This window comes from Anolis sagrei, chromosome Y (assembly GCF_037176765.1).
Source record: "Anolis sagrei isolate rAnoSag1 chromosome Y, rAnoSag1.mat, whole genome shotgun sequence".
NCBI lineage: Eukaryota > Metazoa > Chordata > Lepidosauria > Squamata > Dactyloidae > Anolis > Anolis sagrei.
Genome location: NC_090035.1, coordinates 35,313,612 through 35,341,323, shown reverse-complemented (window position 1 = coordinate 35,341,323; position 27,712 = coordinate 35,313,612). Strand labels below are relative to the sequence as shown.

General features: G+C 40.7%; 1 protein-coding gene across 2 annotated transcripts; it reads right to left on the bottom strand.

Annotated features, from left to right (window-relative positions):
* Window positions 1-737: 737 nt before the first annotated feature.
* Window positions 738-25,679, bottom strand: LOC137095133 (CAAX prenyl protease 1 homolog). 2 transcript variants are annotated; one of them, XM_067461433.1, is made up of 10 exons: window positions 25,621-25,679; window positions 19,885-20,031; window positions 19,312-19,398; window positions 17,638-17,754; window positions 15,559-15,711; window positions 12,580-12,721; window positions 9,822-10,009; window positions 9,503-9,607; window positions 3,661-3,804; window positions 738-1,666 (listed from the first exon to the last, which is right to left on the bottom strand). In XM_067461433.1, the coding sequence occupies exons 2-10, from the start codon at window positions 19,978-19,980 to the stop codon at window positions 1,442-1,444; spliced, it is 1,257 nt and encodes a 418-aa protein (XP_067317534.1). In that variant the 5' UTR covers window positions 19,981-20,031; window positions 25,621-25,679; the 3' UTR covers window positions 738-1,441. The 2 variants fall into 2 exon arrangements, with proteins under 2 accessions (XP_067317534.1, XP_067317533.1); XM_067461432.1 differs by having other exon boundaries at window positions 25,478-25,672.
* Window positions 25,680-27,712: the final 2,033 nt, after the last annotated feature.

The following is a 27,712-nucleotide window of genomic DNA, read 5'->3' as shown; positions in this document are numbered from 1 at the left end:
AAACCAAACCCTTATAGTCCTGATTATAAAACACTATTCAAAGTAACCATGGTCTTTAAAAACAGAGAAAGATGACACAGCCCCATCTTTGAGGATAGAATATGACAACTGTCCTGTTTATTTAAATCAGGCCAATGGTACTTTTATTGGGCTGTGAGTTTTCCGGGCTGTATGGCCATGTTCCAGAAACATTCTTTCCTGATGTTTCGCCTGCATCTATGGCAGGCATCCTCAGAGGTGGTGAGGTTAGTAGGAAACTAGGCAAGTGGGGTTTATATATCTGTGGAATATCCAGGGTTGGCAAAAGGACTTGTCTGTTTGAGGCAAGCATGAATGCTGCAGTTGATCACATTGATTAGCATTTATGGTCTAGCAGCTTCAAATTCTGGCTGTTTACTGCCTGGGGAAATCTATTGTTGAGAGGTGATTAGCTAGCCCTAATTGTTTCTTGTCTGGAATTCCTGTGTTTTTGAGTGTTGCTCTTTATTTACTGTTTTGATTTTAGAGGTTTTTTAAATACTGGTAGCCAGATTTTGTTCATTTTAATTGTTTCCTCCTTTCTGTTGAAATGGTGCACGTGCTTTTAGATTTCAAAGTCTTCTATGTGTAGTCCTTTTATCCTTGTGAAGCATATTATCTGAAGTTACAGTTATATGTTCCTCAAGCCCTGCTGCTTAAAACAAGTTGCAAATTATTACTGTCATAGACATAATATATGTAACACACACACAGAAGGCTGTTTGTCAGCTGCAATTTATTATCAAACCTGAATTCAGAGAAAGATGGCTTTATTTGTCTCTGTAAAAAGCTTTTGTTTTCATTCAATCACCCCAAAAGGAAGAAGCTCACTTTTAGTCTAGACAGTATTTAATTTACTTCAGCTTTCCTCAAATGGTGCTCCCCAACTGTTGGACTACACTGTGCCCCACAATGGCCAGGGTTAATGAGATGTTTAGTCCAAAACATCTGAAAGGCACCAATCTGAAGAAGCCTGGTTAAAATGTTTGAATCCCAATGATCAAGGGGGCGATGTTCTAGTTTCATCCCCCCACCCCATGCACACATGGATGAGGTAGGAAAGCTTAGAAGGTAACTGTAAAAGAACACCCCGACACAGTGCTTAAAATGTACAAAAGTCACATTTCAACAAATTCAAGCATGAATACTTCAGGTTTCAACCATTTACTTTCTCTCCGAGCTGTATTGTAATTTAAGATAATGTTACACATTATATTCCTCCCCAGCAATCCCCACAAGGGATTCCTCTTTAGAATCCAACTTTTTGTAGTTGAAAACAGGATTTTTGGCAGCTATTTTCTAATGAGGTGAAACAACCTTGTCTGTTTGGAGAATGATGTGCTCAGGAATGGAATGCGTATATTACTTTTTAAAAAACGGAACTTGATTTTGGGATGGAACGTCTTTCATTGAGCCTACAGTTTCAATCTTGCTTAGATTCCTTCAATGCTTGAAGTCTTTCTAGCAGTGGAGGATGAGAATAATGCCACATTGAAAACAGCCAGTCTGAAACAGGGAATCCAAGATTATCTTTGTTCAGCTTGATCAGCGCAGAATACAAGTCTTTGGCCTTTCCAAGATCTTTGGCAAAGGCATCAGCTTGAAATTCAAATTGCCTACTTAATACAGTTAAACAAAAGGAGAGGACCTGTATAGGAAGAAAAGAAACATTACTGAACATCTCAGAACTCATTTCAGAAGCCTCCAAAACCAATGATTCTCAATCTTTGGGTGTCCAGTTAGTTTTGGATTTCAAATCCTGAAGTCCCCAACTGGCATAATTAATGGCCATGGACCATGGGAGCAGATGTCCAAACATCTAGAGGACTAAAGGCTGAGTACCAATGATACAAATCACTTCCTATGTCAGTGGTTCCCAACCTGTGGGTTCCCAGATGTTTTGATCGACAACTTCCAAAAATCCCAGCCAGTTTACCAGCTATTAGGATTTCTGGGAGTTGAAGGCCAAAACATCTGGGGACCCACAGCTTGATAACTACTGTCCTAAGTAAAACCATTGCCAAAGCACTCATCTCCTTGGTTTCAGAGAAAGAAGGAACTCTACACTACAATAACTGGGAAATGGTCCATTCTCAAACACAGTTCTAAGTGCTGGCTTGACTGTAAACTATGTCATAGAATTATTTTCTCAGACAAATCTACCTGAGCTTTTCTCTTGGTCCTCACGTTTGACAAGGGCATGAGAGGGGGCCTTTGAGTTTGGCTTCTGACTATGGAACCCATAAGTTTGCATCTCTCTATGTCTTCCAAAAGGCAAAGATATTTTCATTTAAATAGCTTTGTATCCACCAACTGATTTCTGCTAAAAATTTACATAAGGGAGTGCAATGCTCTTTTCTAATTCATTTTGTCATTTTTCTAAAAAAAAAATTAAAATGTTTAGCTTTGTACTTGACTTTAATGCATAAACATAATGATTTTTAAATGCCAGAATCCTGTTGGTGATTTGCATCTTTGTAAATGGGCTTAAGTCTTTGGAAATTAGAATTGAACAGTTCTATAACAGTCGGGGCTGCTGTTACAGCAGCATATTCTACTATCAAACAGCTCAGTTTTTTCCGCAAAGGTAAAGGTTCCCCCTGACATTAAGTCTACTCATGTCCAACTCTGGATGGTGGTGCCCATCTCCATTTCTAAGCCGATAGACATCTCCAAGGTCATGTGGCCAGCATGACTGCATGGAGCACCATTACCTTCCCGCAGAAATGGTACCTTTTCACCTACTCACATTTGCATGTTTTCGAAATGCTAGGTTGACAGAAACTGGACCTAAAAGCAGGAGACCTCGAATCCACACACTGGATTCAAGCCAACAACCTTTCAGTCAGCAAGTTCAGCAGCTCAGTAGTTTAATCTGCTGCATCACCAGGGGGCCCTTACTAAGGAAAAAAACACCTTTCTGATGGTAAGAGCTGTGTGACATTGGAATATGCTGCCTCATCATGTATTGAAGTCTCCTTCTCTGGATGTTTTTAAACAGAGGCTGGAAGGTCATCTGTCAGGAGTGCTTTGATTATGTATTCCTACATGGCAAGGGGTTGGGCAAATTGGTTCTTGTGGTTTCTTTCAACTCTATGATTCTAAGTGGGTGGAACTGACTCTACAACCAACCCTCAGGATCTTACCCACATGCCTAAAATGCTTGCCCAACAACTGAGGCATTTTACAGAGCAGTTGGAAAGTTTGCAAGGGGTAGGTTTGTCAAAACTAGACATAGAAACCCATCCCACTCATATATAGTGCCTTCACCTAACTCTTCTTCCTACTCATGGGAAATGTTCACAGGGGTTTTGTTGGTTGGAAGGAAGAGGAAAGTCAACATCTCCCCAAATTCTTTCTTCTGTGCAAAAATGGCTAGGCCCAATTCCAACTACAGAAAATATTGCTAGATTTATATTAATTCCCAGGGTGAATGGTGTTAGTCTGTTGCATCATGATATCTTACAAAATGGCTAGTTCTACTGAATCCATTTATCTTTCAAGGTAGGAATTCAGCAACCATTTGTTTTTTTAAATTAATAATTCAAGAACCATCTTGGAATTTAGGATATAAACCAGTGAAGATGCCAGTGGCATTTCAAACATGATTGCTTAAATGTAAAATTCTAAGTGGTACATTACCTCATTGTATGGTGAGAAAATAAATTGAAAGATGATTAAAAGGCCTATCAGGGTAGGCTGTGTGTCATAGAATCCGAAGGCGGCAAAGAGTTCTTTTCGGCCAATCAGCACAGCAAATAAGAAGAAACATAAGAAGGAGTTCATCTAGGAAGGGAAAAGAGCATATTATCATTTTTGAAGACTTCTTAGCCTGTTGGCAGGCTAACTAAAGTAATGATAGTCTTAGAAGTACCTTCAAACTACCCAAATAAGAAGACTAGGAAACAACACTCCAGATGTTTTGAATTTTACAATTTCACCGATCACAGCAATCTTGTGGGAATTGTACTGCAAAACTTGTAAAGTATGCTGTCCTGCTCAAGAACTTTCATGTGTGTAAAGACTTTTAATTGTATTTAAAAGTTTGGGGGTGCTATATTTTTATATATTTTAAATAAAGAACAACACTCAAAAAACAGGGGAATTCCAGACAAGAATCAATCAGGGCCAGCTAACACCTCCATCCAAGGGATTCCCCCGGCAGGAAGCAGCCTGGATTTGAAGCTGCAAGACCATAAAATGGTAATCAAGGTGGCCAATTGCAACATTCACACTTGCCTCAAGCAGACAAAGAGTTCCTTCTCCCACCCTGGACATTCCACAAATACATAAATCTCACTTGCCTAGTTTCCAACAGATCCCTCAACCTCTGAGGAGGATGCCTGCCATAGATGTGGGTGAAACGTTAGGAGAGAATGCTTGTGGAACATGGCCATACAGCCTGGAAAACTGATAGCAACCCAGTGATTCCAGCCATGAGACTCTTCGACAACACACTAACAAATATCAGGTACTGTATAGACTATAGGAAGGAACTGGCAAAACCACCTCTGAATCTTTCTTGCCTAAGAAAACCCTATGAAATTAATGAGGTCACCATAAATTGAAAGGCAGCTTGGAGGCACATACATACCCACAGACCTGAGCAACCAACACATCAATATCTACAAACTCCAACATACTCATATCTGCTTTCACCACTTTCTTGTCATGCGCTAGCATGAGAAGCATGCGGATTGACTCTAGCCCAGTTAACAGTGTGTGATGAATTGGCTCATAAAAGAAAAAATACATGAGACGTTGACTTCAAGTAGAAAAGAAAATATTGTTGTATTGGCAGCATACAAAATAAAGTAGCAGGATTACTGTTTCCACAAAAGTAACATAAAACAATATCTTCTGAGAGATATCACCACTCAGCTGAGATAAGCAGGAATCCTTGTCCTCTTCTCAAGGCTGTGTCTTCACAGGACATCTGCAGCATAGTCCCCAACAGAACGGCACAGAGGCAAACACGCACAATGGCATTAAGGCACAATGGCATTAAGGCACAACGGCAAAAAACTAAACACACAGTAGCTATCTTTATACACATGAAAATAATACTCTCAATTAACTCTTCAATTAACTGAAACAGCTGTAGGACAAACAGCCTTGAACCTTACAGTAAGTTAAAGGTATAGCACAAACAACATTGATCCTTACAACAACTTAGATAAAGTACGTTGCAACCTCTTAGTAGCAACATGCCCCTTCACTTTATCTAAGTTACATTATTTACAAATTTTGTTTTAATTCTACTAGGCCTAACTTTCTGGTTGCTTCACCATGCTTAGCTGCCATTAGAGGTTTTGTAAAAATATCTGCCAAGTTATCTTCAGACCGACAATAAACCATTTTGATAAATCCTTCCTTGATTAAGGTTCTTATATTTTGATACTTCACAGCTATGTATTTTGTTGTATTTTTTAAACTTTCGCTTTCTGACATAGCTATACACGTTTGAGAATCGTCATACACAGTAATAGGCAATTTACATTCTACACCTAAATCATCAAATAACTGTTTAATCCAAAGTAACTCATTTGCAGCTTGAGACAACGCCGCATATTCTGCTTCGGCCGTAGAAACTGCAACAGTTGTTTGCTTTCTGGACCTCCAGCAGATGGGAGATTTTCCATGTAGCACTATGTATCCACTTATAGATTTTCTATCTTTTTCATCAGCAAAAGAACTGTCGGCGTACATTACCAGTTCTTTGTCAGCCTCTTTAGAAAAACACAAACAATAATTAGCAGTTCCTTTTAAATATCTAATCAACCTTTTTAATGCTAGCCAGTCACTTATAGTTGGTTTTGATACTTTCCTACTAAGTAAACTCACTGCATATGCAATATCTGGCCGAGACCAATTTGCAATGTGCAAAAGACTTCCAACAAAAGAATGATATAACTTTGTGTTTTTTAGTTCTCTTGTGTCTTCCAATCTTAAGAAATCTCCTGTTAAAGGAGTTTTAACAGCATTAGCATCTTGTAAACCTGCTTTGGTTACAAGGTCTAAAATTTTCCTTGTTTGATTTAGAAATATCACCCCTTCATTGTTTACTACTTCGATGCCTAAATAATGTTTCAAACATCCCAAGTCTTTTAGCTTAAAATGTTTTGACAAATACGTATATACAGTTTGTATTTTAGACAGGAAACACATGTTTCCTGTCTAAAATACAAACTGTATATACAAGCTTTATATTTACAACTTCCATCGGGTAATAGTTTCTTCCTAAAAACCCATCTACACCCAATCACTGGCTTATCTATGGGAACATCAACAATATCAAACACTTCTAAATTTAGCAAAGAATCAAATTCATTGTCCATTGCCTTTTTCCAATTTCTTTGTTCTTCTGGACTACAATTATTTAAATCCTGAAAGGTTTCAGGTTCCATTTCAGGCTGACAAGTCATTACCCCCTGAATCACGAACCTATCTGGAGGTACACCTTTGTTAGATCTTTGTGACCTTCTTGGTATTACAATTTGCTCCTCAGCATCAGCTTCCTGTAAACTTAATTCAGGCTCTTCTTTTATATCATCCTCACTTTGTTCCTCAATGTGTTTTTCAGACTCAGGTTTTAAATCTATCTTTGATGGCGTATGTTCCTTTAAATGAAAAAACACTTCACTATTCTGATGAACATGTTCCCAACCTGTATTCTTTTCAAAGTTTGCACTTCTTGAAATCACAATTTTATTATTGTCTTTAATAAAACGATACCCCTTGGTATCATCCTGGTAACCGAGAAAACGTAGTCTCTGCCATTTTTTCTGACCTTTTGTTCTAGTTTGTCTAGGTACTAGCACGTTAGCATAGCTTCCAAATATTCTAAGATGTTTTAGAACTGGCCTTTTCTTATGCAACAAATAATATGGAGTATTGTTTACACATGAACTCCAACTTCTATTTAAGATATATGTAGCAGTGGAAATTGCTTCTGCCCAATACCTATTAGACATTTTCGCATCTACTAACATGCAGTCTTTCATAGTTTTCAAAACGCCTATTTTTCTTTCTGCCACACCATTCTCAGCAGGTGAATATGGGTTTGTTTTATGATGTCTAATTCCTCTCTTTCTTAACCAGTCTTGAAATTGTGTCCCCATAAATTCTCCACCACGATCAGTCCTTAAACATGATACCTTAAAAGGAAATCTTCTCTCAACCATGGCTACCCACTCTTTGAATTTACTGAAAGCTTGAAACTTTGATTTCAAAATAATACAATAAGTGAATCGTGAAAAATCATCCACTAACACAAATATAAATTTTGCATTTCCAAGTGAAAGAGGAAATGGTCCTGCTAAATCAGCGTGAACTAATTCAAATGGTCTGATAGTTGTGTTTAAACTTTTCTTAGGTATTGGATGTGCCTTTACTTTTGCTTTAGAGCACACAGCACAGTCTAAATACTTTTGACATGGCTTTACCTCTAAATCAGTCACTTTTGATAATTTTTGTAGATAATTAAAGTTCACGTGACCAAAAACTCTATGCAAGTAATGAATACAATCATTATGTATAGGTTTGTTATTTACACAGGAAACATTTGGTGAACTATCCTTGTTACTCATCACATATACTTTGTTAACTAATTTACCTTTGGCACATAACTTATTTTCTTTCCATACAGTACACCCAGAACTATTAAGTTTGATGTCATATCCTTGCAGACACAAACTTGATGCACTTAATAAACAAAAATCAAGTTTTTCAACCAACATAACATTATCTAAATATCTTCCTAAACTAGGAACAAATGCTGAGCCTACAAACTTACACTCAGCTAATGATCCATCTGCTAAAGTAACATGATTAATATCTGGCTTTTTAGTGTCCTTTAACAATTTTAAGTTATTAACACAATGCTCTGCACACCCAGAGTCAAGTAACCATGTGGCCTCATCATACTTAGCCTTTGATAACACAGTCATTACATCAGCATTTCTTCCCCTTGCATTTCTGTCATGCCACCCAGGGTTCCTCTTCATTTCTTCTTTCTTCTTCTTCTTCTTGGGACAGGCCTTGACAAGATGGTTCACATCTCCACAACTGAAGCACCGCCTTACGTTACACACAGCAGGGTTCTTTCTGCATCCAACCCCTTCACAAGCTGCATTTTCTGAAATGGTGTTTGTTTCTTTAAGAAACTGCTTTCTTCTTTCTTCCTCAAGAAGCCTTGCAGAAACCAAATCCAAGGTTAATTGTGCTTCAGGCACACTCTGCATACTGAACACAAAATTGTCCCAACTAGAGTCCAAAGAAGATAACAAAATGAAAGCTTTATGTGTTTCGGTAAACACCATTTGTCTATTTTCCAACTCCATCAACAAGTGCCTGAGTTTTTGCAAATGCTCAGTTATGTTGTCACCCCTTTTTAGCTTCAAATTATAAAGCTGCCGGGTCAAAATAATTTTTATGCCAGAAGTTTCAGTTTGATAAACTTCCTTTAACTTCTGCCAACAGTCTGCTGCAGATATAGTGTCCCTTAAGTAAATTAATTGCCCGTCCTCAACAGCGAGAAAAATGCTCGCCCTGGCAATTCGGTCTTGCTTTTTTACCACTTCACTCGAAGCTTCTGTGGGTGGGGTTTCAACCACAGTCCACAAATCTTCTCTTATGAGAAAACTCTTCATTTTCACATTCCAAGCCATGTAATTGTCAGCATTTAAACGCTCAAATGGTAAGCTTGCCATATGATGAGCCATAGCTGCTTACTTTTCTATTTAAGCACAAAAACACACACAAAAAACTCTCCCAAAGTCTCAGAGTTATGGGCTTTGGAGTCCTTATGCCGCTATGCTGGGCCCATAACCTATGTCATGCGCTAGCATGAGAAGCATGCGGATTGACTCTAGCCCAGTTAACAGTGTGTGATGAATTGGCTCATAAAAGAAAAAATACATGAGACGTTGACTTCAAGTAGAAAAGAAAATATTGTTGTATTGGCAGCATACAAAATAAAGTAGCAGGATTACTGTTTCCACAAAAGTAACATAAAACAATATCTTCTGAGAGATATCACCACTCAGCTGAGATAAGCAGGAATCCTTGTCCTCTTCTCAAGGCTGTGTCTTCACAGGACATCTGCAGCATAGTCCCCGACAGAACGGCACAGAGGCAAACACGCACAATGGCATTAAGGCACAATGGCATTAAGGCACAACGGCAAAAAACTAAACACACAGTAGCTATCTTTATACACATGAAAATAATACTCTCAATTAACTCTTCAATTAACTGAAACAGCTGTAGGACAAACAGCCTTGAACCTTACAGTAAGTTAAAGGTATAGCACAAACAACATTGATCCTTACAACAACTTAGATAAAGTACGTTGCAACCTCTTAGTAGCAACATTTCTTACTAGGATGAAACTGTGTTATCAAAACACTACAGCCACTGTATTTTCTAAGCAAACAGTAAATATATACAGAAACACAGAAAATTTCACAGGATTTCTGCTCACCTGACTTATGACAATATTTTTAATCGTGTGGCCAAGTGTCCAATGACCCAACTCATGGCCCAGCACAGCCAAGACTTCTTCATTTTTGCAGCCTTGCTTCTTACTCTAGAAATAAGAGGAAATGCATGATATAGTAATTGTATGGGCAGAGACATTTGCCTCCATGATCATGACTACACGGGACAGGAAGGAGAAACAGATATCAAGATGAATGGTAACTAAATTAGAATGAATCCCTATCAATGAGCAAAATATAAGAAAAATTATGAAACATATTTAAACTCTAAAAAGTTAAATATAAATAAAAAGAAAAGCTTACTTTGGGTTTCACCTTTGCCTCAGCATCTTCTTTATGTCCTTCTGCTGCCTGAGTCTCTGATCCAGAATCCTCAGAGCGCTCTTTGTTAAGAGCAGAATAATCTTCCAGAAGAGTGTCAAATAGCACTATACGCTTATTCTTGAAAAAGCCATAGAAATAAGCATTGCTGTGGGAAGACCGTTTGGAACCTAGTGGGAAACCAGTGCAGAGGCTGAATGGAGGACAGATTTTAGCCAACATTATAATTATAATACGATAAAACATTATAGAAGTAAACTTGTCCCCTTAATTTCAAGAGCAGAGTTTGAGATGGGAGATAATCCCTTGGGGTTATTAGGAACACAGTCTGGTATGTGGTGGTACATGGTGGTCCTCTGATGGGGATACACTTTTTCTTACTCAGACACGTATATGGTATTTTATATGCCAAATATATGTTATATGTTCATCCTGTTGCTCCACACATCTAAGAGTAACTAGTCTGATGGAATCCAGTGAGGATAGTCATTTGTTCACTTGATTTGTTCAGCTTCAGACAAAGTGCTGCATCATGTGCTGAAAGACTATACTCCACAAGGTAAGTCACAAGATAAGTCACAAATTAGTACAGTTGGTCCTCCACATTTGGTGTCATTAATGAATATGATAAATCTTTAGGTCCCCCTGGGTGACTCTATGGTCACCTTTTAACAGAAGTTACCCACAAAGCTACCCTTGAGGACCTAGAGATTCACAGAGAGAATATTTTTCTAGGAATTGTTCGCTTCCTGTGCCATTTGATGATCAGGTTCTAGCAGAAGTTGCCCACAGAGTAGCCCAGGACTTAAGAGGTTCCTAGAGAGGTTTTCTCTAGGTTGAAAATATGTTTTATTTTAAAATTTACAATTTTCACACTTTCATGGAGGTCCTGATACCCTAGCTCCTACAGAGGTGGAGGGTCTACTGTAGTGAATAAACATAAGTCTATGCAGGTAAACTGGATGCTGGTCCTTCCAAGGCCACAAGTATCCAGGGTTTTAAACATGGTATTTCTCATTTGACTGTTGCAATTATACGTGATGAGGAAAAGGATATAAATAGTGTAAATATGTAAAAGAGTTTGTCTATGTGTTGTTTAAAATCATAAAATGTGAAATTTGATATGAATGCTGAGTATGTTCTGGAATATGTGCCTTGGGTTTACTTTGTGTTTTACATGAATGAGTTATGTTTGTCTGTACCCTTCTGTATAATCTCCTGCCTTCTTCCCAAAACAGCAGAAAGTGCTAGTCTTGAGCCCCAATAAGTTTGAACTAAAATTATTTGTAATATTCGGTGGTCCATTTAATATAATATCCGAAAACAGACCAGGTAGGAGGAAACTGAAAAGTTTGGCAAAATGGGAGCCGGATTTTATTGGGTACTGCAGTGCAGAGGATAGAGTAAAATGCAATATACCTGAGGCAAGGGTCTGGCAGGGCTCCTCATAAAATGGGATTACACGTCAGCATCTTTTCTTCCCTCCCTGGGACTGGCATTGAAAGTTTCTTAGGCTTCTCCTTTTAAGAGCAGAACTTGCATGGGGAGGGCATTGAAAAGTCTCTTGAGTTCCTCTCAGAACATGATGGGAATTTAAGTTTCTTTCTCAGCCAATAAAAAGCTTGTTTGTGTCAATTCTCTGATTGACTGAGAATGGACACAACCAGCGACTACAATTCCCAGAACCCTCTCTTGCGATTTGTCTTTTTTTTTTTAATGTTATAGTTAAAACTTAAAATAATTCTTACAAAATCAGGAGATTGGTGAATTGCTTTGAAACGTGGCAGGCCTGCTGATGTAAATGTGGTCTAAAACTGAGGTAGGTTTCAAGCATATAGGTCTTTAAAGGGCTGAGGATTGAGACTTTAAAGTTTCCCATTGTAGCCAATGGGCCAAATCTTTGCCAAATGAAAATGACAATACCCTATTTGGGTAACTTCCCGGTAAACAGAAGGAGGGGCCAGCCGACAATGCACCCCAAAACGGCATACATTTTGGCTGCATTGCACCTCTAGAAAGTGCATGAAGTTAAATGTTCAAGCCCCTAGAGCAGTGGTTCCAAACTTTTTGGTCATGGAACCCTCAGAAGATCTCCCCACTCAAGGACCATAACTCTGTCCCCAAGCATTATGAACCCACAAAGTTCCTCCTTCTTTCATCTACTCTGTGGCCTGTATGTTTGCATGATGCAGGTTTGGAAATAAAGAGATTCAAATTTCATTTTTAAAGCAGAATTTCAATAATACCTTCATACTCTGGCATGGACACTTTTCAGAAGATTTTTTTCTTAAATGATGCTTTTCATGGAGCCCCTATGATGCTTTTGTGGAATCTTAGGATTCTGTGGTACATAGTTTGGGAACCACTGCTCTAGTGGGCCTCTGCTGGGGCCCACAAACTGTTTAAACTGTTTTTACAAAGATTTGGGGGGGGGGGACTATTCTGCCCAGCAAGTAGTGGAGAGAAAGCAGCACTCACAAGAAAGGGAGAGTATGGGAAGAGGGGAATATACAATGAGTCAGTGGTGGGAACTAAGGGCTTTCTAATCTTTGTGAAGGTTATGTTATTTCTACTAATTAATAAATTGCTCTTGGTCACTTGCTTAAGGGTTCACCATGTTTCCAGGGCCAATAACTAAAGTTCAGTCCCCAACAGAATATATGCACAGAACCACTGCTACAATCATACTGAGATCAGTATTAGAGAACTACAAAGCCAGGGCTATGCTTTTAATTCTCACCTTCTACAACGTACACTTTTGTCAGAGGAAAATCTATGTTCTGCGCCATTGCTTCAATCTGCTGCTTGAGTTCTCCTTCAGGGAGTGGAATGAATTTATCAAACAATGGAGCAATGTAGTCTGCATAGATTGTAACAAGAACCTATTGTGGGACACAAACAGATACACCTTAGGTCCAAACTTTGTCTCTTAGAACAAGCAATTTAGCTTTCTGGTCATAAATTTTGGTTAGCATCCTGGATGATGAAATCTAAAAAATCCAGGGGGCCAAAGCTTGAGTTAGCATTTAAATATAATATGTGTCACAGTTTCATTAGCCCTCTGTTGCACTTTTCATTATCTTCAAGTAATTGGCTAAAAATTCTAAACATTAATCACTTGTCCACATACCAGTTCACATGAGAAACGGTCCTGATTCCCAGTTCTACTTTCTCTCAGACTCCCCTCCCTTATCTGCCAGGTTTTTGGTGCTAATTGATCCCCACAAACTGCAATATGCTATTGCCTATTCAAATTCCCATCTACTACTTACAATTTGCTACAGCAGGTATAATACATCTTAAGCAAAAAATATATTTAACACTAGCTGTCCCCTGCCACACATTGTTGTGGCCCAGTCTGGAGATCTGGAAAATAAAGTAATGAGAAAGTGTTGTTTTCTAATCTATGTAATGTCTTTCTGCTTATGGGTAAACAGTATTTCTTGCTGTTTCTTTGTCAGTGTTGATGTGGAGATTGTCTGGGTTGCATACTCTGGAACATGCAACATATCATTGTCCTTCTTTAGGGGTCCCTTTTAAATCTTGATACTATATCTGTTTGTGTGAATCATATCTATCTATCTATAGCTATGGCTGGATGGCTCTTTGTCAGGAGGGCTTTGATTATGTTTTCTTGCCCTGGTGAAGGGAGTTGGATGTTGGCCTTCAGTATGGGGGCTCTGTGTGGGAAGTTTGCCCCAATTCGGTCGTTGGTGGGGTTCAGCATGTCCTTTGATTGTAGGTGAACTATAAATCCCACTAACTACAACTCCCAAATGTCAAGGTCTATTTTCCTCAAACTCCATCTGTGTTCATATTTGGGCATATGGAATATTCGTGCCCAGTTTGGTCCAGATCCATCATTGTTTTGAGTCCACAGCGCTCTCTGGATGTAGGTGAACTACAACTCCCAAACTCAAGGTCAATGCCCACCAAACCCTTCTAGTGTTTTCTGTTGGTCATGGGAGTCCTGTGTGCCATGTTTGATTCAATTCCATAATTGGTGGAGTTCAGAATGCTCTTTGATCCAGCAACTACAACTCCCAAATGACAAAATCAATTTTTGAGTGATGGTCACTCCTTGGGTTAGTAGGTGCTGTGGCCAACCTTCCCTCCCTCTTTCTCTCTCACCTTCCTTCCTTCTCTCCCTCTTTCCTTCATTCCTTCTTTTCTTTTTTCCTTCCCTTTCCTTCCTCCCTACCCCTTTTTGTTTTCTTTTCCTTCTTTCTTCCTTCTCTCCCTCTTTCTCTCCTTCCTTTGCTCTTTGCTCCCATTCTTCCTTCTCTTTCCTGCTTTCTGTCGAATCCTCTTTCTTTCTCTCCTTTCTTCCTTCTCTCCCTCTTTCTTTCCTTCCTTCCTTTCCTCTTTGCTTCCATCCCTCCTTCTCTCTTTCCTGCTTTCTTTCCCGCCCTCTATCTTTCTCCCATTTCTTCTCTCCCTCTTTCCTTCCTTCCCTTCTTTATCTCTTAGCTGCAAATTGGCAGGAAGGGAGCCTCACAGCCCCCAGCCTTGCTGGGCCAGGTGCGGGGCAGGCGGGAGGTGCTTTTTGAAGCAGGCCTCACTGACCCAGCGCCATCCCCCCCCCCCTTTTTTCTGCCATGGCTGCTGGACGCCTTTTCGCCTGTTTGCCGGTTGCGCACACAGGCAGGGTCACACGAAAGGCACCTTGCAGCTGGAGCAGGAAGAAGGGGTCAGTGCTGGGTGAACAAGGGCCATCTCTAAAAATGCCTCCTGCCCCTGCCGGGCCCAGCAAGGCTGAGGGCTGCAAAACTCCCTTCACGTCGGTGCCTAGGCAAGAGAAGGCGAAGTCTGACAAACAGCGCCTGCATGTAGCAGCCACCCGCCCGCCTCACCAGGGAAAAAGAAGGAGGAAGGGTCCCTGTTTGGTGGGGGCAATAGAGGACAGAGACTGGGAGGGAGGTAAGGAGGGCTGATGCGAGGCCCCAGCATGGCGGAGGGGGTAGGCCCAAAAGCACGGCTTGCTGCTGTGGGACCCTGGGATCCGTAGTTTGGCGGGGCATCAGTCCCCCTTAGCAGAGATGGCTTCAGCAAGGCTGCATGAAAGTACAGCTTCCAGGACCCCATAGAACTGTGTTAAAAGTGGGGCCAAACCGCATCCGTTCTACTGTGTGTGCCTGAGCTGCAGCATGAACCCATGACTAAGCCTCACACAGTGCCAGCAGGGATTGCCAGCTTGCAACTGATAGTTGGTGTATTGTTTTTCCTTCGCGTGGTAGTGGAGGGGACATTCACGCATGCGCTGTTATGTATTCTTGGTTTGGGGGGGGGGGGGGGTTAAGTTAAATTTGTTGTTGGTTTTTCTTTTAGTGAAGAACATAGATTGCTTTGGTTGGTGTCTTGTGTCCAAATTTGGGGTCAATTTTCCCAGCGGTTTTTGAGTTCTGTTAATCCCACAAACAAACATTACATTTTTATTTATATAAATTGTCACAATATATAGTAGTCCCATGCCACACATTTTATACTATGGCAGATCCTAAAGAGAGAAGCTTGACATTCCCAACCATAATTTAGGAAAAAATGACTGTGTTTGCATGATAGAGTCAGCCATATTACATTCTTACAAGTTGGAAAGAAAACCATGGCTAGTGCATGAATCAGCAGTGAAAATTATTTAGGGACTGATTTAAGTTCATCACCAACATTTAATAGTTGCACATTAAATTATTCTAGACACAGTCAGACATAATGTACTTACCAAAGAAACAAGTAAAGTGAAGAGCCACGCATAAATGAAGAAATAATCTCCACCTATTTTTATGATGTAAAGTAGAAGTGCTGTCACTGGCAAAAGAATGCACTGAGTCACAATGAATTTCTTGATCGCATCTTTAAAAAAGAATCCCAGAGTCTGAAAAAGAAAAGACAAAGCAATTGATACTTACTATACAAAATGGTTTGAATGTAATGACAGTTGCTCTATGGCCCCTGCTTGATTCCTCTTCCCAAAGAGACGGAGGAAACAAACAAAGCAAGAAAGCACATCCATTGCTTGGATGCCGTTATATCTGAATAAGTACCCTGACTTGTTACTCTCCCAGAAAGTAAGAATCATAATGGAAGACAGTATTATGTTTTATTGATTAGCCCATTGGCCATATCAAAAACATTTAACAAACACATACATATACAGCATACACCCCACAGTACAACATAAGTTAAAATAAGCGAGCTGTTAACAGGGTCCTGATCCTGTTATGATATCATTTTAGCATTCTGGCCAGCCAATAAAAATGTAGTTTTAATATACGGATCCGTGTGTCTTATTGCATAATGTATGACCCGAGGTATTGGTTTCTCTCTTTCTTGTACAATTTACAACTGAACAGTACATGTGCGATATCTCCTATCTCTGGTGATACTTGTTTTCATTAATCATAAGCCAAATGTGATGTTATTAATTACTTAAATGTTGTATTTCATTATTCTACTTTCACTTGACTTAGCCAATGGTTTGCTGACCGAAATAAAGGCTACTGACTGACTGACTCCTACCTCTGACACTCCACAGATACAAAATTGTTCACTATATGGAACTTGGTTAAACCTAATCATAAATTACAACCTATATAATGGAAGGCTTGTTTGGATTTATGATTCTGGCTTGTAAAGAAAGTAACCAATATAAATTTCTGTCTGAATGTAATGATAAAAAATGGACAGAAACCTGACTGGAAGAAGCAAATATGAACAATTCATACCATTATGAAATATTGCTGCCAGTTTCTATCCAAAGAAATTCTCCCACGCTAACTGCTACAAAGCTACACACTAAATAATCCAAAAGGCTTATTTGATAATGAATTTAGACAGATTATGGGGAAATATTTTTTTAATGAAAAAAAAAAGACAATTTTGAATGATCCACTAGACCTGAAGCAGTGGAAAAAGAAAGAAAAAATATAGACCCTTGAAAGATGGTATTTTTACAATAAATGAGATTGAACCTGTTTGTTGCACCTTTACAGCTGTAAAAGCCTACCAATTAGCATGTGCAATTGTGAACTTGCAACTCCAGAGTAAATTTGTTTTTTAAATGAATTGTTTCAATTCACTAGCAACTGCCTGTAGATGAAGCACCATTTTCAGTCACCAGGTTCTAAATCTTCCCTTGCAGTGAAAGACAAAAGGGAAGGTAGGTCTAGGAAATTATTTTCTTCACTGGGCAAAAGGCAACTTTATTTGGTGTTTTCTTCTGCAGTGTCCTCAAATGCATCCAACAGTTCACAGAGAAAGATAATAATAATGATGGTGATGATGATGATGATAATGATAATAATAATATTTATTTATATCCCGCCACCATCTCCCAGAAGGAACTCGGGGCAGCTTACAAGGCTCTACAAGTGTAGTATATAACATAAATGGTACATGAGTATAAAAACAATGTCACATAAAAGTGATAAAAACAACCATTATTAACACACCAAATAAAATAAAAACAGTTTAAAACAGACCATCTGAAGTTAAAACTAGCTGCCTTCAAATCACAACTAAGTGCCAAAGTGTCTGCTGCCTAACAATAGCTGCTGCCTAATAATAGTATGGAGAATCATCATAGGGAAAGTCAGAATGAACACTGTAATAAACACTAGAAAGAAAAAGAAAATGACAAGAGACAATGGAAATCCGGACAGGGATTAAGGAGTTTCCAAACCAATGGCAATGTTGGTAATTCAGCACCTTTACCAGACTACAAAATGTGGTGTAACACAAAAAAGATAACATGGGAGGGATATTGGTATTAATATGGCAACAAATAAGTACTACATCATACCTGTTGATTGAAACCATGTTTTTCCTCAATGACAAAAGTATTGTAGAGACTCCAAGGCAGACCTGTGACAGCACTGAAGAGTGTAGCAAGCAACAAGAAGACCAATGACTGAACAATCTGTGTACAAGGCAAGAGGGATAATATTCCAATTTAGACACACAGCTGGTTACAAACTTATTAATCTTTTCAGCAGATCCATTGAAAATAATGTAATTTGTTAAGACAAACTCATGGATTTCATTACATTGGTGGCATCGGATTTGAGTTTTGTATGATCAATTTAATTTTCATTAGAACCTCAAAGTAGATGGTGCACTGGGTGGGTACCTTAGAGAACATGCTCAGACAGTGAATTTATTCTTCAGTACAGAATGGAGATCGCATGACCTGCCACATAAAAACCAGGGCTGGTCTGCCTTCTAATGTTTCTATGTCTTGGCACCATAATTTAGATGGGAGACAGGATAGTCTTAAGTATTTATTAATTTCATCTTAGTCCAAACTGGACTCATATGTGATATTTGTTTCCAGTCTGGCAATAAGAAACTTCCAGTGATACATAATTCTGATGAGACATATGAAATGAAAATAAAGGCTATTCTTCACTGGTGGAAAATCTTGCACTGCATGAGGACAACTACAGAAGCTCAGTAATTTAGCATGGGATGGAATCTTGTGCAAGATATTGCTCAAACAAGGAGTTTGGGACCTTATGTATCTCAGCTGAGAACTTCCTCCTTTTTCTTGCATTGGGAAAGAGGAGAGGGAGCAAAGAGTGTTGGCTTACACTTGCGAAGGCCAACCGATAACATGACTATCTTAGTTAACTCCGTCTTCTTACCCACACAGAGAAGGGAGGGCAATTAAGCCAGAAGGGGAATTCCCACTATCTCTGGCTATCAGGTATAATGAGGAATCCCTTCAAGCAAGCCTACGGGGGCTGGGCTGGCTTGGATACCTGTGGGCTCTGTCTCTGGTGCAGAGAAAAAATATTTTAAAATCTCAAGAGTGGTCTAAACCTTTTCTCTAGAATCTTTTTACATATCCAACAGGATCAATAATTTGCCCATTCCATGTAAAAGATATAGCAAGTTAGTTTCCTGTAGAAACTGGGGAATCAACGAATGAATTCAAATTGTAATGAAAGATATTTTATCACAATAAGAAAAAATGTCCTGATGGCAAGAACCATTCCACAAAGGAACAGAGTACCATGAAGTTATAGATTCTCCCTCATTAGAGGTATTTTAACAAATGTTGGATGTCCATTTATAGGAATACTTTAGCTGTATATTATGGACTAAATCAATGGTTGGTACTCCAGGTGTTTTGGACTTCAGCAACTTACTAGCTGTTAGGAATTGTGGGAGCTGAAACCAAAACACCTAGAGGACTAATGGTTGCGAACCACTGGACTAGATGACTATTGCAGTCCCTTCCAATTATATGATTCATTCTAATGTTCCAGAAAAATAAATATCCATGATTCATTTGCTACATTTGTTGCTTTTGGGTATCCTGGAGCCATATGGCTGGCCACTGTCAGAATGGGGATACAGGATTAAATTAATATAAAAAGCTAAAAAGAGGTCTCATGGATCAGATTAAAGGCAACATTTAAAGTCAGGGAAGTGAATATTTCAGTGTTCATGTAATACAAACAAATGAACTTACCTCATACTCGGACCCAAAGCCAGCATGGCTGGAAATATCACCTGAGAGAGACCAAAGGAATGGAATTCCTCCACAGAGAAGTATCACCTATAAAAACAAAAACACTGCAGGGATCAGACTGCTAATACCTTCAACAACGCTGGGGCCAAAGCTCAATGAAGCAATGCCTGGTTGTTGTTCTTTACTTTAGGCACCAGAGAAAAGCAAATAGGTTGGCTGACAATTTTTTTTAAAGCCAGAGCAATCCCTGACTAAAGAGGTGAGAACCCAGTGAACAAGGGGGGGAAATCAGCGTGACAAGAGAACGATTTTTAATATTAGGCATCACTCAAACAAAACAGAAGGAAAAACAGAATAAAAATACTGTAATGAACATGTGGCAAATTATGGAAATTTTAGCACAAAATACTTTTTTTTCAAGTTCTAGTAGTTGAAAGTCATTCCTAATTTCTGTCCCAGGACTAGAGTCATCCTTGGAATATTTTTACCAGGGCAGTAGAAATTTTACATAAAAAGGAAACTTCTTTATGTTCTGGATTGCTAGAAAACGTACAAAAAACAAAAGATACTTACTGTGCCCTCAATTTCTGAGTATAGGCCTGACCAAAAGCTGAAAGCACTTTTATCCAGTTGATAAAGGCGGGATTTTTCAAATGTTTCCAAGTCCATAATTGGACCCAACTCCAGTGGAACATGGGTAGTTGTCTTATACACAGTCCTCTGAAACACAGCAGTAATATTTGAAACATTACAGGCAACTTCTGCAGACACCAGACATTTACTCATGAACCTTTAGGGAAATTGTGAAATATTTGAAAAATACACCAAATAAAATTTTTCTATTATGGCTGGCAAAGACATAATTTTTAAAAAGGAAAAGGGTGCAGAAAGGCTGGAAACAATAGGCTTCAAAAATCTGGATCAGACCACAAATGGGAAAGATTTAATGAGAGAAGTTTTTGAAGTACCCAGCATGATTTCCTAGCTCTCCTTGGACATCAAACACACAATGTCTTCTCAAAGCACTGCCAACTGTATTTCCCTTATTCCACCACTGCTCTTTGTTTCAGTGAGAAAAAGTAGCAGTGCTAATTAATACGCATTATTCATGACTGCAATATCTAATCAATTGTTTCCCTTTGTCCCCTCCCACTTTGTACATTTTTCTTATGAAGCAACATAGATAGAATCATAGAATTGGAAGGGACCACATGGGCCATCTAGTCCAACCCCCTGCCAAACACTTAGCTTTATGTTAACATGTTGAATATAATCCATATATCTGGAAGAAAAGGCATATGTATCATCAAAAGAGGAACTTTATTTTCTGAGGGTTACTTCCCTTATTAATACAAAGCCTTCTACACTATTCTTCCGCCAACTAAAAACCCTGTGTGCTAGAGAGAAATCCCACTAACAAATTTATTTGATAATTTCAAAAGTGAGGACAACAACTAAGACTGCCTTATTTTGACCCAATCTATGTGTAACATGAAAGCTTTAAAACACCTGGTTGAGCCCAAGGCATTTAAGTCTCCATCACTTCCTCTTTGTGGTTATGCACTCCAAGATCTCAACGTAACGCTGCCAGGTTTTCAAAATAGGAATAAGAGTCAGTTGAAATTCATGACATGCACAGTTCATAATTAGGAAGTAGTTACTAACAAGTTTGTGTTCTACCTAAGTACCTAATGAAAGTATTGATTTCAGTTATGCATCTCTGTGTAAAATTAATACATTTTCTACATTCATAAAGTATTTGATGCAGACTTTTTTTGTTTTATGAACACATAAGATACGTGAGTCGTAAAAAGGCACAAGCTCCTCTAACAAGTAACATACATTTTAATAAAAGGCACCTGGCAACCTACCCCCAACATTAGAACACCCCCACGCCTGTTTGCATACATGTTTCCTGATGAAAAGATCTGAAGATCTCAAATGTTTGGTTTCTCAACTGTATACAGTTTCAGTTGATCCTAACAATCCATCTATTTTATTTTTTCTTATAGAACAACACAGATTATTTTCTTTTATTTTTACTCCTGTGCATCCCTTAAATTAAAACTACAATTAATTTACACGGGAAATTGTTATAACAGGAAAAACCTATTGTAGCTCAGTCAAGTCAAAAAATCCATTGGCATCCCTTATTTTTGTAAATCTCCAAACTACCCCTTTCTATTGTCGAATGTCACTTTAAATCCCTGGTCGCTTCTGTTGAGCAACGACCCCTCACAAACTAATACCCATGCCAACATAAAGGCAGATCAGATAGCACACCAACTCTTGAAGAATGGGAAACCCAACTTTGCCACGAAAGTAGAAAAGAAACCAATAGCCAGACAACCAGAGACTGAGAACAACAACCTTCATGAACCTTTACATCTACCGAATTGGACATGGCTCTCAATAAATGTAAAAATAGCAAAGCAGCTGGCCTGGATGATCTACGGATGGAACAAATCAAGAATTTTGGTCCAAAAGCAAGGCGCTGGCTACTGAAGCTGATGAACAACTGCACTGCATCCTGTCAGATCCCCAAAATCTGGAGGAAAGCAAGAGTCATCGCCATCTTGAAGCCAGGCAAAGACCGCAATGGCCCAAAAAGCTACAGACCAATCTCCCTGTTGTGCCACCTCTACAAAGTTCTGGAGATACTTATTTTGCATAGAATTACGGAAAAAATAGACCCATGTCTGATTCCATAGCAAGCTGGCTTCAGGAAAGGCAAAAGCCGCACATCGCAAGTGTTGAACCTGACTCAGCACATAGAAGACGGCTTTGAAAGGCAGCAGATCACAGGAGCTGTCTTCATAGACCTGTCAGCAGCCTATGACACTGTGAACCACCGCCTTCTCCTGAGAAAAATGTATAATATCACAAAGGACTACCACCTCACCTGCCTCATAGGAAACTGCTACAAAACAGGAGCTTCTTTGTTGAGTTCCAGGGCCAGAGAAGCAGATGGTGGAAACAGAAGAACGGCCTGACTCAGGGGAGCATGCTTGCTCCATCCATGTTCAATATCTACACAAATGACCAGCCACTGCCAGAAGGGACAGAGAGTTTCATCTATGCTGATGACCGTGCCATTACTGCTCAAGCAGGGAGCTTTGGGATGGTAGAACAGAAGCTTTCCGAAGCTCAAGGTGCTCTTACTGACTATTATAGGGAAAACCAGCTGATCCCCAACCCATCTAAAACACAGACATGTGCCTTTCATCTCAAGAACAGAGAAGCATCCCGAGCTCTGAAGATCACCTGGGAAGGAACCCCACTGGAGCATTGCAGCGCACCCAAATACCTGGGAGTAACTCTGGACCGTGCTCTTACCTACAAGAAGCACCGCCTGAACATCAAGCAAAAAGTGGGTACTAGAAACAATATCATACAAAAGCTGACTGGCACAACCTGGGGATCACAATCAGATACAGTGAAGACATCTGCCCTTGCGCTGTGCTACTCTGCTGCTGTGTATGCATGCCCAGTGTGGAACACATCTCGCCACACTAAAACAGTGGATGTGACTCTTAATGAGACATGACGCATTATCACGGGGTGTCTGCGCCCTACACCACTGGAGAAATTACACTGCTTATCCGGTATTGCACCACCTGACATCCGCCGGGAAGTGGCAGCCAATAGTGAAAGGACCAAGACAGAGACATCCCCAGCTCATCCCCTGTTTGGGTATCAGCCAGCACATCAACGACTTAAATCTAGAAATAGTTTTCTAAGATCTACAGAGACACTCGATGGAACACCTCAGCAAGCGAGAGTCCAAAACTGGCAGGCTCAAACCCAGAACCTCAAGCAATGGCTGATACCAAATGAGAGACACCCCCCTGGGCACACAGAGGACTGGGTGACTTGGAAGGCGCTGCGCTCTGGCACCACGAGATGCAGAGCCAACCTTCAGAAATGGGGCTACAAAGTGGAATCCTCGACATGCGAGTGTGGAGAAGAGCAAACCACTGACCACCTGCTGCAATGCAACCTGAGCCCTGCCACATGCACCATGGAGGACCTTCTTGCAGCAACACCAGAAGCACTCCAAGTGGCCAGATACTGGTCAAAGGACATTTCATCAACTACCAAACTCACAAATTTTGTATTCTGTATTTTGTCTGTTTGTTTGCTTTGTTCTGTTAGAAATGTAATATAACTGACTGGTTGCTGATGACTATATAAATAAATAAATACTTTAAATCCCACCCCACAGATGTTTTGGCATGCTCTTTATTTAAACGATAGGGGTAATTATAAGACAAGTTTCACACCCCAATTTTTAGGAGAATTGTTTTTAAAACCTGATCTGTTGGCTGCTTTTTAGCAAACCTGTAAACATGGTACAATGTTCCAGCTAACACGAAGAAAAAAAACTTTAATTCTTTTTGACACCATCTCCAAGGAGTGAATGAAATTCAAGAATATCTACCAAAAACATATACAGGCAGTCCCCAAGTTAAACATATCTGATTTACAAATGACTCATAGTTAAGAAAAGGGCTGAAACAACAGGAAGTGAGAGAAATCCCTCGGAAGGGAAATTCACCCCTGAAAGAGTTTTCATGGGGAAAAGGGGGCCAATTCCACACACCTGAATAAAATCCAACATTATGTGCTTTGAAATGGAATATATGGCAGTGCGGATTCAGATAACCCAATTCAAAGCAGATATTGTGGGATTTCCTGCCTTGATATTCTGGGTTATATGGCAGTGAGAAAGGCCATGGGATCTCCACTGAAGTTTTAGCACTGATCCTTGTTTCCAGAACAAGCCATTTTTTCAAAATCCAATTCTCACAAGGATGGAAAGTAAGGTGAAATCTTCTGAACAGGGGCACAGGTAGCAAAATAAACACCACAAGGATCTTAACTCTTACTTATGCTATAGATAGATAGCTGAAGTTACCTTTTCTGACTTACATAAAATTCAACTTAAGAACAAGCCAACAGAACCTATCTTGTTCATGATGTGGGGACCGCCTATATTAAACAAAACAATTACTCTTCTGCATGCTCCTTTGAACATGAAACCTGTCCCACACCTGCCTGAAAGCAGCTAGAACAGGCATGGGAAAACTTGGGCCCTCCAGGTGATTTGAACTTCAACTCCCACAGTTCCTCACAGCCTCAGGCCCCCTCCTTTCCCTTAAGCAGCTGGGGGAGGGGGGGGGGAGAAAGGGCCTGAGGCTGTGAGGAATTGTGACAGTTGAAGTCCAAAACACCTGGAGGGCACAAGTTTGAATTAGAATGAATAATGTGTGGGTCAGGCTGTTCTAAGAGAAAATTTCAGGATGTCTCTGTCTTGAACTTGCTATTAGTGCTTTGAGGATGACCACAGGGCTTTCATCACACTAGAGCAGTGGTCCTCAATCTGTAGGCCCCCAAATCATTTGGCCTCCAACTTTTAGAAATCCTAATAGCTGGTAAACTGGCTGGGATTTCTGGGAGTTGTAGGCCAAAACATCTTGGGACCCACAGGTTGAGAACAGGCCCTTTCACACAACCCTATGTCCCAGAACATCAAAGCAGAAAATCCTATATTATCTGAATCTGGACTCAGATAACCCAGTTCAAAGCAGATATTGTGGAATTTTCGGCCTTCATATTCTGGGATATAGGGCTGTATGGAAGGTCCCTGGGTTATCTGAGTCCACACTGCCATATATTCCAGTTCAAAGCAGATATTCTGGGATATAGGGCTGTGAAGAAGGGCCCTGGGTTATCTGAATCCACACTGCCATATATTCCAGTTCAAAGCAGATATTGTGGGAGTTTCGGCCTTGATATTCTGGAATATAGGGCTGTGTGGAAGGGCCCAACAACTACACTAGAGGATGTAACCACTTCAAATCTGGTTTAAAGTCTCCTCCTAAACTACAAACCCCAGAATTCTGCAGGAGGCAGAAACCAGATTTAAAGTGGGTTCATTCTCTAGTGTGATAAAGTAGCAGCTCACTTCTACTTCCGGGCAGCGGAATCTGCGGCTCCGCAGAGAATCCCTATTACAGCCCAGGAAAGCCCTGCCGTGGCAGTCAGCGGAGGCCCAGAACACTTAGAGGAGGAAATGGGCCTATTTGACAGCTTGAGGCCTGCCGACAGGCTCAGCCCTCTCGGGGGGAAAGGAGGGAGGGAGGCGCCTGATGGCGGGGCTGACCTGCCGCCGGGCGAGCAGCGCTTCCCAGAGGTAGACGGCCCACGAGAAGAGCAGCACCGCGGCGAAGATGCGGCTCTCCGGCGGCGCCGCCTCAGCCCAAAGGTCGCCCCGCAGCAACGCCGCCGCCATGCCTCCCGGCCTGCCTCTTTCTGCGGCCCAGCCCTGCAACCGGTTCCTGCCTTCCTCGGATGTGACGCCAGCTTCCGCCGGAAGTGCCCTTCTCTTTCCGCTCCCAAAGCTTCATGCGATTTATTTTAAAACAAAGACTTCCGGCTCCCCTTAGGACTGGGACCAGGGAAAGGAGAAGTGGGCAGGGGACAAGTAGGCCGAGAAGAGGCCCAAAGCCACCTTTCCCACTCTAAATGGTTTCTGGCTGAGACAGAATCCTGCAGGAAACATAGAATCATAGTTGGAAAAGACCTCATGGGCCATCCAGTCCAACCCCATTCGGCCAAGAAGCAGGAATATAGCATTCAAAGCACTTCTTACAAATGGCCATCCAGCCTCTGTTTAAAAACCTTCAAAGAAGGAGCATCTACCTCACTGCTGAACGGTTCTCACTGTCAGGAAGTTCTTCCTAATGTTCAGATGGAATCTCCTTTCTTGTAGTTTGAAGCCATTGTTCTGTGTCCTCATCTCCAGGGCAGCAGAAAACAAGCTTGCTCCCTCCTCCCTGTGACTTCCTCTCACATATTTTATACATGGCCCTCATCATGTCTCCTCTCAGCCTTCTCTTCTTCAGGCTAAACATGCCCAGCTCTTTAAGCCGCTTCTCATAGGGCTTGTCTCCAGATCCTTGATCATTTTAGTCACCTTCCTCTGGACACTTTCCAGCTTGTCAATATTTCTCTTCAATTGTGGTGCCCAATATTCCAGGTGCACTGCATGAACAGGTTGTTGTAAGCGTTTCGGGCCTCACAACCTCTGAGGATGCCTGCTACAGATGCAAGAGAGAATGATTCTATAACATGGCCATAAAGCCTGAAAAACCTACAACCCAGTGATTCGGGCCATGAAAGCCTTTGACAATACACTGCATGAACACAAAGCACGAAGTAGCTGCACGCAATAACAATCTTGAGGCAATTTACTGGCAATGCATGTGGAGCAGACCCAAAACATCAGATCTGGCCTTCTCTTACTCAACTGCAGAGTACTTACTTACTTAGGCGATCCCTCATAGCCCAAGGATGATGGCCCTCCAAGTGTAGTGTCTTGGCAGTGGGTCCATAGGTGACTATAGGGCCCTATTCTTGACCCACATATTCTCCCGCAGTGAGGGCATCGGTTTCCAGGTGGAAGGCGGTCCCGGTTAGGGATAGCTTGACACACCTTCCTCTTGGCACATTTCTCTCTTTTGCCCTCCATTCATGCCTCTTCAAATTCTGCAGCATTGCTGGTCACAGCCGACCTCCAGTTAGAGCACTCAAGGGCCAGGGCTTCCTAGTTCTCTGTGTCTATGCCACAGTTTTTAAGGTTAGCTTTGAGCCCATCTTTAAATCTCCTTTCCTCATCACCAACATTCCATTTCCCGTTCTTGAGTTCGGAGTAGAGCAACTGCTTTGGGAGACAGTGAGCGGGCCTTCAGACATCCTAGCAAGTCCAGCAGAGTTGATGGTGGAGGAGCATCCCTTCAATGCTGGTAGTCCTCTCTTCTTCCAACATGCTGACATTTGTCCGCCTGTCTTCCCAAGAGATTTGTAGGATTATTTGGAGGCAACACTGTTGGAATTGTTTCAGGAGTTGAGTGTGACATCTGTAGACAGTCCACGTTTCGCAGGCATATAACAGGCTTGGGGGGGACAATAGCTTTATAAACAAGCACCTTGGCATCCCTACAGATGTCCCAGTCCTCTAACACTCTCTGCTTCATTTGTAAAAATGCTGCACCCGCAGAGCTCAGGTGGTGTTGTATTTCAGTATCAATGTTGACTTTGGTGGAGAGGTGGCTGCCAAAGTAACAGAAATGGTCGACATTTTCTAACGTTGCACCATTAAGTTGTATTTCTGGTATTGCAGAGGAATTGGCTGGTGACTGCTGGAAATGCACTTTGGTTTTCTCAATGTTCAATGAGAGGCCAAGCTCCTCCTAAGCTTTTGCAAAAGTGTTTAGAGTGGCTTGTAGGTCATCATCTCAATGCGCACAGACTACATTCCACAACACATTGAGGAAGACCAGAATGGCTTAGATACTGATCAGTGGCTCGTCCTTGTGTCAGTGTGTGGGGGATAGCC

Bases quoted from the DNA above. Each gene is read 5' to 3' on its own strand.
- LOC137095133 (XM_067461432.1), bottom strand. From the start codon at position 25,606: ATGGCGGCGGCGTTGCTGCGGGGCGACCTTTGGGCTGAGGCGGCGCCG. The intron at 9,608-9,821 runs GTAAGCTTTTCT...TCTTATTTCTAG, and splicing joins AGGCAAAGGTGAAACCCAAA to AGTAAGAAGCAAGGCTGCAA. The intron at 1,667-3,660 runs GTAATGTACCAC...CTTCCTATACAG, and splicing joins TTTTCTCACCATACAATGAG to GTCCTCTCCTTTTGTTTAAC.